The sequence below is a fragment of the Papio anubis genome, chromosome 2 (genome assembly GCF_008728515.1).
Source record: "Papio anubis isolate 15944 chromosome 2, Panubis1.0, whole genome shotgun sequence".
Taxonomy (NCBI): domain Eukaryota; kingdom Metazoa; phylum Chordata; class Mammalia; order Primates; family Cercopithecidae; genus Papio; species Papio anubis.
Window position 1 is genome coordinate 41,253,660 of NC_044977.1, and position 18,520 is coordinate 41,272,179.

The window sequence follows — 18,520 nt, forward strand, 5'->3', positions numbered from 1 at the left end:
ACTAAAAATGTTTTAAGTATATAAAAATTAAATAAGACATAGAACCTTAGGATCTTCATAACTTTGCTCCAAGGAGATGCCACAAGAAAGAAGAAGAATTTTATAGCTCTGGATGAAGTCATAGATGACAACAGAACATTCTTTATCAGATTCCTTTCGCAAGCAAGATTGAAGGTGCCATATCCTGTCTTTCAAAGTCAGGCTTGGATCTAGAGAAGGTGGAACCAAACTGGCACTAATTTCTTTAAAAAAAAAAAAAAAAAAGGAAAACACAGTTTTAAGGCAAAAACTACATGTTTTCATTTGAAGCAGCAATCTTTAGTAGAAAGACTGAAAAAGACTAGAAGCCTAAGGGTCTGGTTCCATGTGACGAGTAATTCAGCATCTTATCAAGGTCATATCAGCTATGTAGACGAAGTGCATCATAATCTAAAAATTATGGTTTGGGCTAGAAGATTTTTAATGCTCTACTTAATTAGGTGGGAGAAAATATTAAGCATTAATACTTCTAAAAACAAAATTTCCCAGAATGAGGAGTTAAAGACAGGAAAAGTATTTGGAAATAAATTTTAAAGAGAGATTTAGTATGAACAGATACTATTCTATCCAAATAAAGAAAAAGCTTAAGTAACTACTCACCCCAACATATTTTCCTGCAAAACAACTGAAAATATTTCATGCTTACTAAGGAACAGACACTATACAGCATCCTTTAAAATGTTTCCTTATTAATTTTGCTCCTGTCCAAAACCAACCTATCAGCTGGGGTATCCAACAACCATAGTCAGATCACAGGGTATTTCCAGATTACATCCTTTCCATTCCAAAGACTTCTCCAAAGTTTATATGATTCGACTACTATAGACCTCTAGCTCAACGATCCCTCTAGATGAGTTTCAGACCCATTCAATGGGAGGACAAAAGACTGAAAATAAACTGCCATACTTTAGTCTTCAAAAGCAAACCCTGAAAATGGCAAGAGAGTTCCTGAGGCTTCACTGCCCACTCAGAGGAAAAACCCATAGCATTAATAGCCTCATGTGACAGGCAGGGAGAAGTAAGGAAGTGCTTCTTAAAACATTAATTCTAGTTAATATATGCAATAACGTATATGCCAGCTGCTCTCCAAAAAATTACAAGTTTTGCCGGGCACAGTGGCTCACGCCAGCACTTTGGGAGGCCGAGGCGGGTGGATCACCTGAGGTAAGGAGTTCAAGACCAGCCTGACCAACATGGGAAAACCCTGTCTCTACTAAAAAAAATACAAAATTAGCCGGCGTGGTGGCACATGCTTGTAATAGCAGCTACTTGGGAGGCTAAGGCAGAATCGCTTGAACCCAGGAGGTGAAGGTTGTATTGAGCCAAGATCAGGCCATTGCAAGCCAGACTGGGCAACAAGAATGACACTCTGTCTCAAAAAAAAAAAAGAAATTTAAACTCTAAAAATAAATCCTAGGTAAATATCAGGAAATTATTCTCAAAATATAAGATCACTACCCTAATGGATGTTACACTAATTACATAGTGACTTACTCAAATACTCATTACTTACCAGAATGCTTTTGTTCCTTCTGCAATGAAAAATAATAGGCATCCCTTCCACCCCAGCATACTGCCAGTCCAACCACCAAGATGTCATCACAACCTTTAATAGGAAATCCATCATCTCTAATAGGAATTTCCTGAGGTGAGCTAGCTAAGTAAAACAAAAGTGAAATAGGTAAAAATCTCTAAAAATAAAGACATTATATAAATTGTTAAAACAATTATAATAAAAAATCTATCTTTGATAGGCAAAATTTCCTTAAAAAAATAGGTATTTGGACAGTCATTTTAAGTATAAGTAAGATCTTTCCAGGCTTCTCATCAATTAAGATAACCGTCACTATGAAAAAGCAACCAAAGATTTGTTAAATCTATAGCGATTAAGTTCAAAAAAGAGAGGCTGCATTTCAAATTTTATAACTCAAACAAAAATACAGATCATTTGCATACTACAAATATTTTACAGCAAATTCAGCAATTCTTGGCTAAGAAACTCCAGAAAAATAAAGACTATTATTCCCTAGTGAAGTATAATTTTGTATCTAGAGTCAACATTTTTTCCTAAAATAATGTATCTCGAATTTTATAAAGGTCACGAATCAATCTGTCTTATCGATAATTATATCCCTAGTATCAGGAAAATAACTGGCACGTAAGAACTTAGTACATATTTATTAAATTTAGGTGAACTTTTTTATCCCTCTAGCCTCTATTATATAGCCTGATACAGAAAATGTGCCCAATTTTGTTTGTTGCATCAAAAATGGAAAGTGCTATTCAACACTAAAAGTACATAAAAGTTGTGGTTAACACATCTGCTCCATGAATTGAAAATCAGACAAATACCCAAACCTTTATGAACAAATTAATTCATAAAACAGCAAGGTTTAATAAACCTAATCAAACACCTGATTTCCACAGCAGGTTGTCAAGCTGTCTACAACTGGTCCCCACAATCCAGAAGGCAGAGTTCATGCAATAAGACAGGAATATACACAGCCTTACTTGACCAAAAGGTTCAACTCTCTCAAAACCTGGAAGGGCTCCGCAAGGTTTTGGAAGCAACATTTCCGTATACAATTCATGACTATCAGTGGAGGTCTAAATTCTACTCAAGATAAATCTTGGAAAATGTAGCTAATGTACACTGTGAAGAACAAAGTTCCTATTAGCAATGTACTTTTGTAATTACATAAGCAAACAAGGATATTACAATTTAATAGAAAATAATTTATGAGGCCACGCATGGTGGCTCATGCCTGTAATCCCAACACTTTGGGAGGCTGAGGCAGGTGGATCACGAGGTCAGGGGATTGAGACCATCCTGGCTAACACAGTGAAACCCTGTCTCTACCAAAATACAAAAAAGAAATTAGCCGGGTGTGGTGGCGTGCGCCTGTAGTCCCAGCTACTCAGGAGGCTGAAAAAGGAGAATTGCTTGAACCTGAGAGGCAGAGGTTGCAGTGAGCTGAGATCACACCACTGCACTCCAGCCTGGCCAACAGCAAGACTCTGTCTAAAAATAATAATAACAATAATTCATATGGCCAGGTGCAGTGGCTCATGCCTGTAATCCCAGCACTTTGAAAGGCCAACACAGGCGGATCACTTGAGGTCCGGAGTTTGAGACCATCCTGGACAACATGATGAAACCCCATATCTACTAAAAATACAAAAATTAGCCAGGCACGGTGCACATGCCTGTACTTCTAGCTACTTGGGAGGCTGAGGAAGGAGAATCACTTGAACTCAGAAGGTGGAGGGTGCAGTGAGCCAAGATCAAGATCACGCCACTGCACTCCAGCCTGGGCAACTGAGAAAGAAACCATCTCAAAAAAAAAAAAAAAAAAAAAAAAAAAAAAAAAAAAAAAAAAAAGAATTCATGAGCACTGATGATTAATAAAAACCATTATGTTACAACATTAATATACCATAAAAGAACTGTCACATTCATATTCAAAATATATATTATCCTTATTTTTGTAAACTTTTATTCTAATATATATTACATGTTCCTTTTATACTGGAGGGCAACTACCATTAATTATCAATTTAGGTATGCTGAATAAATAAGGCTGTTCTATACATAAATCCACAGCGGAGATACACACTACAATTTGAACAGATTATATTTAATACCTAACATTGAGAAATCTCTTATCTCAGTCTACTAGTTTATAAACATGAAAAAATAAAATTAAAAAAGTTCTTACCTTGCTTAAACCTACCACCAATAGTAGCAGTTTTAGAAGATGTGAAACTTCTAATCTTTTCACAAGCCAGTGAGATGGAAAATCGCTTTTTGCACCGCCACTCCTTAATGAATGTTTGAAAAAGATTTTGGTCACTTGCTACATCAATTATGGCCAAACTTTCTGAACTGCTTGAGGCTGGAGTTAACTGTAATCCATCCTGTGATAACTGAAGTGAAAAGCCTGTGTCACTAATAGGGTTGTTGTCTTTGAACCCATTTCTACTCTCTGGACTTAAATCGTGGTTTTTAATATCTGAAGGTGAGTCAAATAAATAACTTTCACCAGGTTGTAAAACATTATTAGTTTTCCAACAGTTTACAGGTGTTTCAAGAATCCCTGGAAATGTCAGCTTAGAAGCAGACGTTGGAACGGGTGTAGGAGGAATGAGACCATTATCATCAACTATATCGCTTTCTTTACGAGGTAAGAGGGATGAGGTTTCACCATGATTGGCATTGTTTTCTAGCATCTCAATCTTGCTTTTTACTTCACTATTAGAAGAAAATGAAATTCCCTGCACTTGGTTTGTCTCCAAGTTTGAAATAACTTCTTGTTCTTCATTTAACTCTGTATTTTTTCCATTCAAACTAGACAAGTTTATAGTCACTGATTTTAGGTTTTCATTTTCTAGTGGACTGGACACTTTATCTAAAATCCTTTGCAGTCCTGGACTTAGATCAAATGATGCCCCTGACCATATGAATGAATGATTTTGCCTGGTCCCAGTTAATTTTGATTTTTCAGCCCTTTCATCTTGATCTCCTCCATCTTGATCACCTTGGTGGTGCTCATCAAGTACTGGATCATTTAGTTCTAATGCTCTAGGATATACTACAGTATGATGCTTCTCTTGAACAGGAAGTATATCCGCATTGTCCAAAGCTTCAACCATCTGAACAGAATCCATTTCTGAAAATATAACAGATTCATCATTGGAAAAAGTCAACTGCTGGCAGGTATCTTGATTCTCATTTACATTTGATTTTTTAATTAGGTCTTCTTGTTGTAGACACAGAGAATCACTAAAATGGTGTGATGTTACTTCTGAAGGAAGGGGTTCTTTCGTTTGCACATCAGGTAATTGTTCTTTTACTAGATAGTCATCACTGAAACTATCAAAGAGTAAACTATCACTCATATTCAAACTTGTTTCAGGAACTGGAAGACATTCTCCTTCTATACCAGTGGGAGTTCTCTTTTGAGGAATCAGAGGTATAACTGGTTTCACAGTTTCTTGTGTTTGATAACCTTGAAGAAAACTATTTAATTGAGAATCAGTAACAGAAAGTTCATTCTTTTTAAAACAAAGACCATTTTCCTCCAATAGTATTGGAGAATGGAAAATTGGGCTTTCTGGAGTCAGGATATCAACCCCATGTGAATCAGTGCTTTGTTTCATAGTACCTACAGTCTTAAGATCCAAATGATCTATCTTAGTCACTCCTAGAGGATGCTGCTTAGCAGGAAAAGGAACGTGACACTCTTTCTGAAAAGAGTTCATCAAGTTCTGTTGGACTACGCTCTTCTGCATTATCCCTGCTGCCAGGTTGGTGTCCTTTGCTCCTAGTTTGGTATTTTCAGTTGCCATCTGTTGCATTATTTTCTCTGACTGAGTATCCAGGTAGAAACTATCTTCAAAATCACAGTCAGAAATATGATTATTTTTAGTTTTGTTTGTTGTGTAAGTACCTGTTTTTTCTTGTAGTCTAGAAATATTTAGAAAATTCTCATGCTGGCCTCCTGATTTGCTAAATGCTCCAGTTGATGGAAGTACTTCACTGGGTATTGCAGTTCTGCTTATATCATCTCCTAATGCCTGAAAATGACTTGGTTTATTTTCCTCCGTATCAAGCTTTATCCTTTCACAATTAATAGTAACATTTGAGTCTCTATTTATGTAACTACTGACTGCTTCACAGGGCATTTGTCTCTCTATTATATTTTTCTGTTTGGTAAAAGTGCTTGTCTGTTCATGAGATTGCTTTTGCGGGTACTGGTTAATTGGATCGGTGTCACAGTGTTTCACATAAACATTCTGGTTTTTTGAATCATTTTGTATCAGCACTTCATTTATTTTTTCTGCCTCAACAGCTACTCCTCTGCCCTTTTCACCAACCACACCAGTGGCCTGACAAGTCACATTTTTACTCTGAGATCCTGTGACAATATCTTCCACAAAATTGTCATTAGTTAGTGTTATGTTCCGTGAACAACTTTGCTTTATTTGTAATGGGAATGATGTTTTGTTATCTTTTTCCTTACCACTCAAAGATACATTTTTATCAAATGGCCCTGAATTTCTAAATTCTGTATTCTTCTCATCTAAGGTAAATGGGTCTTCACAAAGACTAGGATTAGACAGAGTCTGTCCCTGTAAATGGATTCTACATGCTCCAGAGTCTTTCAGGGGGCTGCTGTCCCTAGATTGCTTTAGATGCTTTCTATGTTTCCAAGATCGAAAACTTCTGCTCATCTTTTCTGAATTGAAATTCAAAGGTGCCTTTTTTGTTTTCTCTGAAAAAGTCTTAACTTTCTTATTGCTTGTTTTCCCCTCATTCTGAGAGGCTCCTGGCTTCTCTTTATTTATATCCAAAGAGGCCCATTTTCTTGCTCTGAAAATGGAATGTCTCTGATGTTCTTGATTCCCATCCTGGAAATTACAATTAAAGGAACTTGTATGCTCTCTACTTTTATTTAAGTCTTGCACTATATTTGGTGAATGCTTAATATAAGAATCACTAAATATTGTGTTACTTTTGTTCTTTGATGTTAATTTTTTATAAGAACTCTTAGTTTGGGATATAAATGTGTGTTCCTTTACTTCTGACTCACTGTGAGTCAATGAACATGTACTAGAATGTAACAGGGCACAGGGATTCCATTGCACTCCCATTTCAACTAAGTCCTGCTGCAGAATCATTCTGGCTTCTTCCACTATAAGGGCTGCTGCTTCCCTTTCAGTTAAACCTTTTCTGCCAGTCACCCAGATAGTTCGCATATTCCGACGTTCTTCAACTGCTTCCTCTTCCTCATCCACTGCCTTCCGGGCACTACACAAAGAGATGGGAAAAGACAGAAATGAATTCATTCATTCGTAAGGCAAATATTTATTAAACATTCAATCTGAGCTGTTCTAGGAACTGGAAAAATAGCAATGAAGGAGAGAGAGAAATGTATCTGCTCTCATGGCACATTCTAGCTGGGGAATTCAGAAAATAAAGGTTTAAAATGCATTCTATATTACCTGGTGATAAGAGTTGTATACAAAAACGAGGCACCAGAAACGGGTGGGTGGTTCTGTAGCTTTTAAACGGCATAATAAAGGAAGGCTTCGCTAAGACAGATTCTTTAAATAGAAGCCTTTAAAAAAGTGAAAGCCATAAAACTTTCATTGAAAAACATCCAGCCAGGCGCGGTAGCTCACGCTTGTAATCCCAGCACTTTGGGAGACCGAGGAAGGCGAATCACTTGAGGCAAGGAGTTCGAGACCAGCCTGGCCAACATGGTGAAACCCTGTCTCTACTAAAAATACAAAAAATCAGCCAGGCATGGTAGCAGGTACCGGTAATCCCAGCTGCTTGGGAGGCTGAGGCATGAGAATCGCTCAAACCTAGGAGGCATTACAGTGAAACAAGATCACACCACTGCACTCCAGCCAGGGCAACAGAGCAGGACCCTGTCTCATTTAAAAAAATTTTTAAAAGGCTGTATGCAGTGGCTCATGCCTGTAATCCCAGCACTTTGGGAGGCAAAGGTGGGTGTATCACCTGAGGTTAGGAGTTCAAGACCAGCCTGACCAATACGGTAAAACCCTGTTTCTACTAAAAATACAAAAATTGGCCGGGTGTGGTGGCATGGGCCTGTAGTCCCAGCTACTTGGGAGGCTAAGACAGGAGAACTGCTTGAACCCAGGAGGCAGAGGTTGCAGTGAGCCGAGATCACACCATTGCACTCCAGGGTGACAGAGTCTCGCTCTGTCTAAAAAAAAAAAAAAAAAGACAAGAAAGAAAACAAATCCTCCTATACAATACACAATATAAACTCTGGACAAAATATATGAAGGGACTAGAAAATGAACAAAAAAGAAAGCAGAAACTGGAGGGGGGTTGAGACTTGCAAGAAAGAAATGGCAGTGGGTGAATTTTCACTTTTTACCTGAAGGCAGGGTCCAGTCAATACCCTGTAGGTTGGCTAAAAACTTAGATAAAAACCTGGAGTTCACTGATTGACAGAAGTCAGAAGAGAGTTAAGAGTAACTACATTAGTTGGAAATTGAAGGCAATATAGAACAGATAACCAGTGAAGAACAACTCCTAATTCTTCATATAAACTCTGCCCAAATCTCTGACTGACCTCTAAACTGTGCAAGTGTGAACAGATTCCAAGTGGTCAGTTAAAATAAACCAGGGGTCCTCAACCCCCGAGCTGTAGACCAGTAACAGTCCATGGCCTGTTAGGAACTGGGTCGCACAGCAGAAAGTGAATTATAGGCAAGGGAGCACTGCTGCCTGAGCTCTGCCTCCTGTCAGATCAGCTGCAGCAAACCCTATTGTGAACTGTGCATGCAAGTAATCTAGGTTGTGTGCTCCTTATGGGAATCTAATTATTTCATCCTAAAACCAAACCATCTCCATCACCCTCCTACCCCCACCTCTACTCCTGGTCTGTGGAAAAATTGTCTTCCATGAGGAAGAGATATGCAAGAGCAAAGAGGATAGTAAAATACTATACCCCACCCCTTCTCACACAGGTTAAGGTCTCAGAGCTGGGAGTCAGGTTTAAAGTGAATGGGAGGGAAGAAACACTGAACTGGAAATAAGATTGATGCTTCCATCTAGAACAAATTGTTTAATACCTGAAAATAAAACTGGTTGTTAGTACCTCAAAGTAACTAAATACCTATAGAATCTGCCTGAGATTTCATATAAGAGAGAGTTCCAAAAAACAGTGGTAGAAAAAATAATTAAGCTATTCTTTGATTTATATACTGAGTCTAGCCCATTCAATAAATTGGTTATGCAGACATACGCACACAAAAAAAATCAAGGAATCTTCTCACAAATTGTTTTGAGGGACACTAGCATTCCAAAAAACATTTCAGAGGAATGTATTTTAAAATGCTTTTGTCTAATGAAAGTGTAAGATGAGCCTGAGATATATAATGAAATCACATCAAAATTATCAAAATCCATCAAAGCAGATCAAAATCAAAATGCATCAAAGCAGAAAGCATTGATACCAAACTTTTGCTCAGTTTTTTTGAGACACGATCTTACTCTGTCACCCAGGCTGGAGTTCAGTGGCGCTATCAGGGCTCACTGCAGCCTCAACCTCCCGGGCTCAACCAACTCTCCAGCCTCACACCCCCAAGTAGCTGGGACTACAGGCACATGCCACCACACCCAGTTTTTTTTTTTTTTTTTAAATTTTAGTAGCGATGAGATCTTGCTATATTGCCCAGGCTATTCTTGAACTCCTAAGCTCAAGCAATCAGCCTCAGCCTCCCAAAGTACTGGGATTACAGGCGTGAGCCACTGTGCCCAGCCCCACTCAGACATTCTAGTAGGAATGTTTTTAAGTCATGTATTATTTTTAAAATATACAAAACAAAAAGTAATCTGCAAGGGGGAAAAAGTAGCCATATTTTCTTCCACTTACACCAAGTATATAATAAGATTATTTAACACAAAAATACTTTAATACATTATCTACTATTTTAAAATTAACATTTTTTTAAATTTAATAAGCCCATGTAGGTAAAGGTATTCTCTTACCTTTTGAAAGGCACAGCACTTTTCAGAATCACCTCCACCTCCACAATATTTGCCCTAGCAAGGTCCGCCACAGTATGAAAGCCAGAAGCATAGAGAACCCTGGCTCTCTGAGCATTTAGTAAGGATACCCGAACCAGGTCACACAGCTCCCTCTGGATGCCAAATGTAAGACGCTTCTGAAATTGGGAAAGTAGTAGTTCCATGTTGTGCCAGCCCAGACGGTTGGAAAACACTGTAATCATCCCTAGAACATTCATAGAATAATTGTTGAATTGATTTTTTTTTTACAGATGAATTCGCCATTTCTTTAGATGTATTTATATTTCCTTGTTTTTTCCCTGCAAAATTGTAAGATTTAACAAGGCCCAAGGTGTAAGTTAACAAGGGAACAGAAATATATTAAGAGCCTTAACTAATTGGACAATAAATGTGCTAAGTTTTATGAGATGACATTAAATGTCATCTTATTTATTCTTCATCCTGAAGTTAACACAAGAAAACTGAGGCAGAGCATATAAACACAAAACAAACAAGAAGCCCTCACCCTAAATCATTTCTCTCTGTCTCTTTCTTTCTTAAGCAAAAGAGAACTCTTAAAAAGGTGTTTAAGAACTCTTAAAAAGGTGTTTAAAAAGGTGTAAAGGTGCTGGGCGCAGTGGTTCATGCCTGTAATTCCAGCACTCTGGGAGGCTGAGTAGAGCAGATCACCTGAGGTCGGGAGTTTGAGAACAGCCTGACCAACATGGAGAAACCCCGTCTCTACTAAAAGTACAAAATTAGCCGGGCATGGTGGCGCATGCCTGTACTCCCAGTTCCTCGGGAGGCTGAGGCAGGAGAATCGCTTGAACTCAGGAGGCAGGAGTTGCGGTGAGCCGAGATCGCGCCACTGCACTCCAGCCTAGGCAACAAGAGAGAAACTCCATCTCAAAAAAAAAAAAAAAAAAATTAGGGATTCTTTCCACCTAGAAGAAAACAAGAGAGTTGGTTTCAATATTCAAGTGCTGAGAGAACTAGAAAGAGAGAAGTTCCCATGTGCATTTTCTTCAAAGAAAGGTTGCTGAGCTCAATAGCTGCACTGTCTTGGAATAAAGAAACCAAAACAAGTGCTATGTCATAAAGACATCTGTGGAATTAAAATTGTTTTACACTTCCCTATAAGAACATAAACCCCGGCCGGGCGCGGTGGCTCAAGCCTGTAATCCCAGCACTTTGGGAGGCCGAGGCGGTGGATCACTTCCAGGTCAGAGATCGAGACCATCCTGGCTGGGCCATGGTGAAACCCCGCTCTTACTAAAAATACAAAAAACTAGCCGCATGCAGGTACTCGTGTCCGCCACTGGAGGCTGAGGCGGAGAATGGCGCGGACCCGGGAGGCGGAGCTGCAGTGAGCCAGATCGCTACCACTGCACTCCAGCCTGGGCGACACAGCCGGTGACTGCCCCCAAAAAAAAAAAAAAAAAAAAAAAAAAAAAAAGAACATGTCCCCCTTGAGGCAGTCTTTCATCTTTGATGACAGTGAGTCTAAGAGTGAGTCCCTCCCGGCTGGGCGCGGTGGCTCAGGCCTGTAATCCCAACACTTTGGGAGGCCGAGACGGTGACAACAAGGTCAGGAGAGACTATCCTGGCTAACACGGTGAAAACCTCGGCTCTACTAAAAACACAAAAAATTAGCCAGGGCTGGGTGGCAGGTGCCTGCAGTCCCAGCTACTCGGGAGGCTGAGGCAGGAGAATGATGCGGCACCTGGGAGGTGGAGTTTGCAGTGAGCCGAGATCGTGCCACTGCACTCCAGCCTGGGAGACAGAGCAAGACTCCATCTCAAAAAAAAAAGTGAGTCCCTCCCTTCTTGCCACTATCTCTTCTCATCTTCCCCATAGTACTCCTCATAAGCACATATCTTCACGATGAAACCTCTTATACATATAACACAACCTCTCATAGCCCATAGCTTCCTTCTTAAGGGCTTGTAAGGATTCCTTAGTAAAATCAGACTCAGAATTTCTCGTTTGCTTAGGGTTTAATACATTAAGGTAGACCTTAGAATAGATCATTTTTGTAACAGTCAGACAGGAGTTCAGAAATCCCTCTCCATCTTCCATCCTTCTCCTTAACAATATGTATTAATCAGTACCTTTTTTTTTTTTTTTTTGAGACAGAGTCTTGCTCTGTCGCCCAGGCTGGAGTGCAGTGGCGTGATCTCGGCTCACTGCAACCTCCACCTCCTGGGTTCAAGCAATTCTCTGCCTCAGCCTCCTGAGTAGCTGGAATTACAAGCAACCACCACCACACGTGGCTAATTTTTTGTATTTTCAGTAGAGATGGGGTTTCACCATCTTGGTCAGGCTGGTCTTGAACTCCTGACTGTGTGATCCACCCGACTCAGCCTCCCAAATTGCTGGGATTACAGGCGTGAGTCACCGCGCCCAGCAATCAGTACCTTAATGAGAAAGGGGAGACCACAGAGAACTCTGTTTCATTTCTTCTTGCAACAGGAAAAAGAGAAGAAAAAGGAAAACAGAAAGGAGGATAGTCAGCAGGTTGCTAAGGAATAGAGGCCAAGACATTCAGCTAGTTACCAATCCTCTGTAACATGGTACTGAGCCCTGAGGAGCCAGAGTTTTGAATTTTCCGATGATGACAAGAACTGTTCAAAATTATAGCATTTTTAAAGAGGCCTACAATAAAATGGAATTTGGAAAAAAAAAGCAATCTTAACTCGACTTCAAATCATCGTCTTAAATAACTATGAAACCCTTTGTTTAACTGACCTGCATAAACAGCAGCTGACTGTTGCAAAGATTGAATCTGTCCACGATTGCATCCATATTTCTGATTAATTTCCCTTAAGGGAACTTCACTGATTAAATCTAATAGCACAAGACTGGTGAAAAACCTGGGAATAAATCATCAAAAGCATGGTAAGAGATCATTCACGTCTACTAGGAGATACAATGTGTGTTGCAAAATGACTAAGAACTGGAAAGGCAACAGAGGACTTATATAATACATTCTGGTAAGATTCTTAATAGAAAATAGGGTTACTGGCCGGGCGCGGTGGCTCAAGCCTGTAATCCCAGCACTTTGGGAGGCCTAGGCGGGTGGATCACGAGGTCAGGAGATCAAGACCATCCTGACTAACACAGTGAAACCCCGTCTCTACTAAAAATACAAAAAATTAGCTGGGCATGGTGGCACATGCCTGTAGTCCCAGCTATTCAGTGGGCTGAGGCAGGAGAATCGCTTGAATCCGGGAGGCGGAAGTTGCAGTGAGCCAAGATTGTGCCACTGCACTCCAGCCTGGGCAACAGAGTGAGACTACATCTCAAAAAAAAAAAAAAAGAAAGAAAGAAAATAGGGTTACTGGACAAAGATTGAGATCAATGCTTGCAAAGCAAGTTTTGACATGCATTAGTACAATAGTAAAGAACTAATGTGTGTATAACAAAAAGTTGCCCATATTCAATATTGCTGCTATCAAGAAATGAGACTTGGTTCAAGAAATGTGATGACACAAAAATTTAAAAGATAACTTGATATACAGTTACATGTAAATCATTACTCCAATAAAATGACAATATAAATATAGCATCCAATTTTGATTTGAAAGGCAACAGTAGCAAAAGTAATCCAAGTATATAAATCCTTATAAAATTTATACTTAACCATATTATAAATAATATACTAAAGACTGCTTTTTAAGAAAAATCATTTCACCATCCTGGCTAACACAGTGAAACCCCGTCTCTACTAAAAATACAAAAACTTAGCCGGGCGAGGTGGCAGGTGCTCTCAGTCCCGTTATTGGAGCCGGGAGGCAGGCATCGGCGGAACTCGAGGTGGAGCTGCATTGAGACCGTTATTCTCGCACCTGTGCCTGGTGATGAGCGAGATCTGTCTAAAAAAAAGAAAAATCATTTCATTATATTCTCTTTTTTTTTTTTTTTTTTTGAGATGGAATTCAATCCTGTTGCCCAGGCTGGAGTGTAGTGACACAATCTTGGCTCACTGCAACCTCCATCTCCCAGGTTCAAGCAATTCCCCCACCTCAGCCTCCCAAGTAGCTGGGATTACAGGTGCACACCACCACAAATGTCTAATTTTTGTATTTTTAGTAGAGACAGGGTTTCACCACATTGGCTAGGCTGGTCTCTCAACTCCTGACTCCTAAGTAATCTGCCCACTTGCCTTCCCAAAGTGCTGGGATTACAGGTGTGAGCCACTGCACCCAGCCAATTTCATTATATTTCAAAGAAGCTAACAGCCTGTATCAATTTATCCACCTGAATCTTTTAATTAGCTCTTCTTCCCTATTGGTAGTGAATCACTTCTAAGCATGATATAAAGCATAACCCCAGGTGAAGTCACAGTAAGTTGGTGGTTCTTCTGATCAACACCTTCTTTACAAAAGAGAGGTAATTAAATATTATACTTTAAAATATAAGATCTTTATATATAAGGGCTACTAAACTGTGAACTGCAGAAAGAAACTAAAACACCAATAAATTCATTAAATACAGAAAAACTGCCTGCATGGGTGGCTCAAGCACCTGTAATCCCAGCACTTTGGGAGGCGGAGGAAGTAGATCACCTGGAGTCAGAGCTTCTAAGACTAGCCTGACAAACATGGAGAACCTCGCTCATTAAAAAACACAAAACCAGCCGGGCTGTGGCTCAAGCCTGTGTCCCGCAATTTGGCGAGGCCGAGACGTAGCGGATCACGAGGTCAAGTGATCGAGACCATCCTGGCTAACACGGTGAAACCCTGTTTCTACTAAAAAATACAAAAAACTAGCCGTCGAGGTGGCTGGCCTGTAGTCCCAGCTACCGGGAGGCTGAGGCAGGAGAATGGCATGAACCTTGCAGGCGGAGCTTGCAGTGAGCTGACCGCCACTGGAGCTCCAGCCTGGGTCAAGGACAGAGCGAGACCTCGCCTCAAAAAATAAATAAATAAAAATAAATAAAAAGCATAAAAACACAAAACTAGCCAGGCATGGTGGCACACATGCCTGTAATCCCAGTTCCTCTGCAGGCTGAGGCAGGAGAATCGCTTGAACTCGGGAGGCGGAGGTTGCGGTGAGCCGAGATCGTGCCATTGCACTCCAGCCTGGGCAACAAGAGCAAAACTCCATCTCAAAAAAAAAAAAAGAAAATGAAAAAAAAAACAAACTGAAAAATCTTATACTCTGCCAAAATTTTGATTTTATTGACAATGAAAGTGACTACAATAAACTGGGCATCTACTACATGCAAGACACTGTGTTAAATACTGGAAAGCCCAGAGACCTTGACGTTTACCTTTTATGGATGGCCATTTGTCGATGCTGTCTCTCAGTTCTGGTTACTACTTTTCCTTTCACACAGCGGGCCAAGAACCCCTCTTCAACTCCCACTAGCTCTGCCACCCTTTTCATTGAAGTTGGCAACTTCTCCCATAAACAGAAAAATCGATACCAATCAATAGTAGTCCAATCCTCGAACATAGGTGTAACCTAAAAGAAAAAAGTATTATTCATTAACTAAAACTATTACATCACAAAAAACCATTATACACAACCTTCATATTAAAGACAAAAGCCAGGCGTGATGGTATGCACCTGTAGTCCCAGCTACTCAGAAGGCTGAGATGGAAAGATCGCTGGAACCCAAAAGTTTGAAGCTGCAGTGAGCTATGACTGCACCACTGCACTCTAGCTCAACTGACTGGGTGAGACTCTGTCTCTAAAAAAAATGAAATAAAATAAATAAAATGGCCAGCTGTGGTGGTTCATGCCTGTAATCCCAATGTTTTAGGAGGCCGAGGCAGGAGGATCGCTTGAGCCCAGGAGTTTGAGGCTGCAGTAAGGTATGACTGTGCTACCGCACTCCAGCCTGGGCAACAGAGCAAGACTCCATTTCAAAAAAAATTACAATAAAATAAAATTACTTAAAATAAAAAGACAAAGGCCTCAGGATTTACAAAAATGTCTAACTGCGATAATACCTCATTTATATGGAAACATCATTTATTCACAAACAATGCACTGCCAGGACAAATGGAAAGAGATCATTAAGCATACAAACTGGATTTTATAGAACCCAAGTCTTTTTTTTTTTTTTTTTTAAGACAAGGTCTTGTTCTATCATCCAGGCTGGGATACAGTTCACTGCAGCTTCAACCTCCTGTGCTCAAGCAATCCTCCCACTTCAGCCTCCCAAGTAACTGGGGCTATAAGGTGAGTGACACCACATCTGCCTAATTTTCTAATTTTTTTGGTGAAACTGGGTTTTATTCTGTTGCCCAGGTTGGTCTCTGACTCCTGGCCTCAAGCAATTCTCCTGCCTCAGACTCTCAATATGCTGGGATTACAGGCATCAGCCACTGCACCTGGCCAGAACCTAAGTTTTTAATCATAGACACTTCTAATATCAATATTCTAACTGTAGTTAGAATCTTAAGCATTCTGACTAATTTTCAAGAAAGAATCAATAACATAGAGGAGAGAAGGGAAGAATCAATATTCAGAATTGATATATACCCAAAATGTCAAGATTCAACAAAAATTATGAAACATATAAGAAATAGGAAAGTGCATCTCAAACACAGGGGGAAAAGCAGGCAAAAGAAATAAAAAGAAATACCTTTGAGAGGCTCCAGCTACTAAAATAAGACTTCAAAGCAAACATTATAAACATGGTTTTAAAAAAAAAAAAAAAAAAAAAAAAGGCATGCTTGAAGTAAAAGGCACGATGCCAATGTCTCATTAAGTAGAGAATACAATAAAGAGAAAATTATTTTTTAAAGAACCAAATGAAAATTCTGGAGTTAAAAGTACAATAACTGGCCAGGCACAGTGGCTCGTGCCTATAAACCCAGCACTTTGGGAGGCTGAAAGGAGAGGATCACTTGAGCTCAGGAGTTCGAGACCAGCATGAGCAACATGGTGAAACACTGTCTCTACAAAAAAATACAAAAATTAGCCAGGGATATGCCTCTGGTCCCAGCTACTTGGGAGGCTGAGGTGGGAAGATTGCTTGAGCCCAGAAGGTCAAGGCTGCAGTGAGCCATAACTGTGCCACTGTACTCTTGTCTGGGCAACAGAGCAAAAACCTGTCTCAAAAAAAAAAAAAAACTGCAATAACTAAAATGGGGTTTACTATCTTGCCCAGGTTGGTCTTGAACTCTTAAACTCAAATAACGCTCCTGCCTTGGCCTTGGCCTTCCAAAGTGCTAGGATTAAAGGTGTGAGCCACCAAACCTGGACCTAAAATGGATAATTTACTAGAGAGATCAACAAGATATCCAAGCTGGCATAAGAAAGAATCAGCAAACATGAATAGATTAATAATGACTATGCAATCTGAAAGAGGGAGAAGAGAAAGCAGAAAAAATGAACAGAGCCTTAAAGGAATATGAGAAACATTAAGTGTACCGAGATATGCATAATGAGTACCAAGAGAAGACAGAAAGGAAAAGGAAAATCATCTGAAGAATTTATGGCTGAAAGTATTCCAAATTTGGTGGAAAACATTAACCTACATATCCAAGACACTCAGTGAACTCCAAGCAGGATACATACAAAGACATCTACACAACGACGCATCACAGTCAAAACATTAAAGCTAAAGAAAAAAAATCTTGAAAACAGCAAGTCATCGTGTATAAGAGAAACCTGATAAGATTAACAGCTAACTTCTCAACAGAAAAAAGAAGGCCAGAAAATGCAGTGAGATGACATATCAAACCACTCAAAGAAAAAAAAAATCTGTCAACTAAACATTGTTTTTTCTTTTGAAACAGGGTCTGGCTCTGTCACTCTGGCTGGAGTGCAGTGGCACAATCTCAGCTCACTGCAACGTCTACCTCCTGGGCTGAAGCCATCCCCCCACCTCAGCCTCCCAGGTAGCTGAGACTATAGGTGCATACCACCACACCTGGCTAATTTTTGTATTTTTCTGGTAAAGACAGAGTTTCACCGTGTTGCTGGTCTCAAATTCCTAGGCTCAAGCCATCTACCTGCCTCAGCCTCCCAAAGTGCTGGGATTACAGGCATGAGCCACCATGCCCAGCCTCAACTAAGAATCTTATATAAAGGAGAGTTATTTTTCAAAAATAAAAATATAACAGAAACATTCCCAGATAAACAAAACCTGAGAAAATTTTGCTAGCAAATCCATTTTATAAGAAATACTAAGGCTGGGCGCGGTGGCTCACGCCTGTAATCCCAGCACTTTGGGAGGCCGAGGCGGGCGGATCACGAGGTCAGGAGATCGAGACCATCCTGGATAACAGGGTGAAACCCAGTCTCTACTAAAAATACAGAAGTGGTGCGCACCTGTAGTCCCAGCTATTCGGAGGCTGAGGCAGGAGAATGGCGTGAACCCGGGAGGCGGAGCTTGCAGTAAGCCGAGATCGCGCCACTGCACTCCAGCCTGGGCAGAAATACTAGCCAGGCGCAGCGGCTCACGCCTGTAATCCCAGAATTTTGGGAGGCTGGGTGGGCAGGGGGGTGGAGGCTGGATCACTCGAGGTCAGGAGTTCAAGACTAGCCTGGTCAACATGGCAAAACCCTGTCTCTACTAAAAATACAAAAAAAAATTAGCCAGAAGTGGTGGCGCATTCCTGTAATCTCAGGGACTCAGGAGACTGAGGCGCGAGAATTGCTTGAACCTGGGATGCAGAGGTTGCAGTGAGCAGAGACTGCACCACTGTACTCCAGCCTGGGCAACAGAATGAGACTGTCTCCAAAAAAAAAAGAAGAAACAAAGAAATACTAAAGAAAGCTCTTCAGCTTGAAAGAAACTCACCCAAAACCATATTTCAATTCCAAACAAAAAAATCAAAGAGCGTCAACAAAGGAAATTATGTGGGTACATATAAAAACAGTATCATTACATATTTCTCTTTTCTTCTGAGTGATTTAAAAGGCAACTTATAAAACAATATGCATATAATTGTACTGTATTGGGTT

General features: G+C 40.1%; 1 protein-coding gene across 13 annotated transcripts in view; it reads right to left on the reverse strand.

The window, feature by feature from the left end:
• The window catches only part of POLQ (DNA polymerase theta), a 168,952-nt gene that overhangs the window by 107,177 nt on the left and 43,255 nt on the right, over positions 1-18,520 (reverse strand). For 12 of the 13 annotated variants that reach the window (XM_021934085.2, XM_021934083.2, XM_021934088.2 and 9 more), the window contains 6 exons: positions 14,868-15,061; positions 12,341-12,465; positions 9,575-9,818; positions 3,759-6,850; positions 1,553-1,696; positions 46-242 (listed from right to left, as the gene is read on the reverse strand). In XM_021934085.2, coding sequence (XP_021789777.2) covers positions 46-242; positions 1,553-1,696; positions 3,759-6,850; positions 9,575-9,818; positions 12,341-12,465; positions 14,868-15,061 — 3,996 coding nt within the window. The remainder of the gene's footprint in view (positions 1-45; positions 243-1,552; positions 1,697-3,758; positions 6,851-9,574; positions 9,819-12,340; positions 12,466-14,867; positions 15,062-18,520) is intronic. The other variant, XM_021934084.2, reaches the window with a different exon arrangement.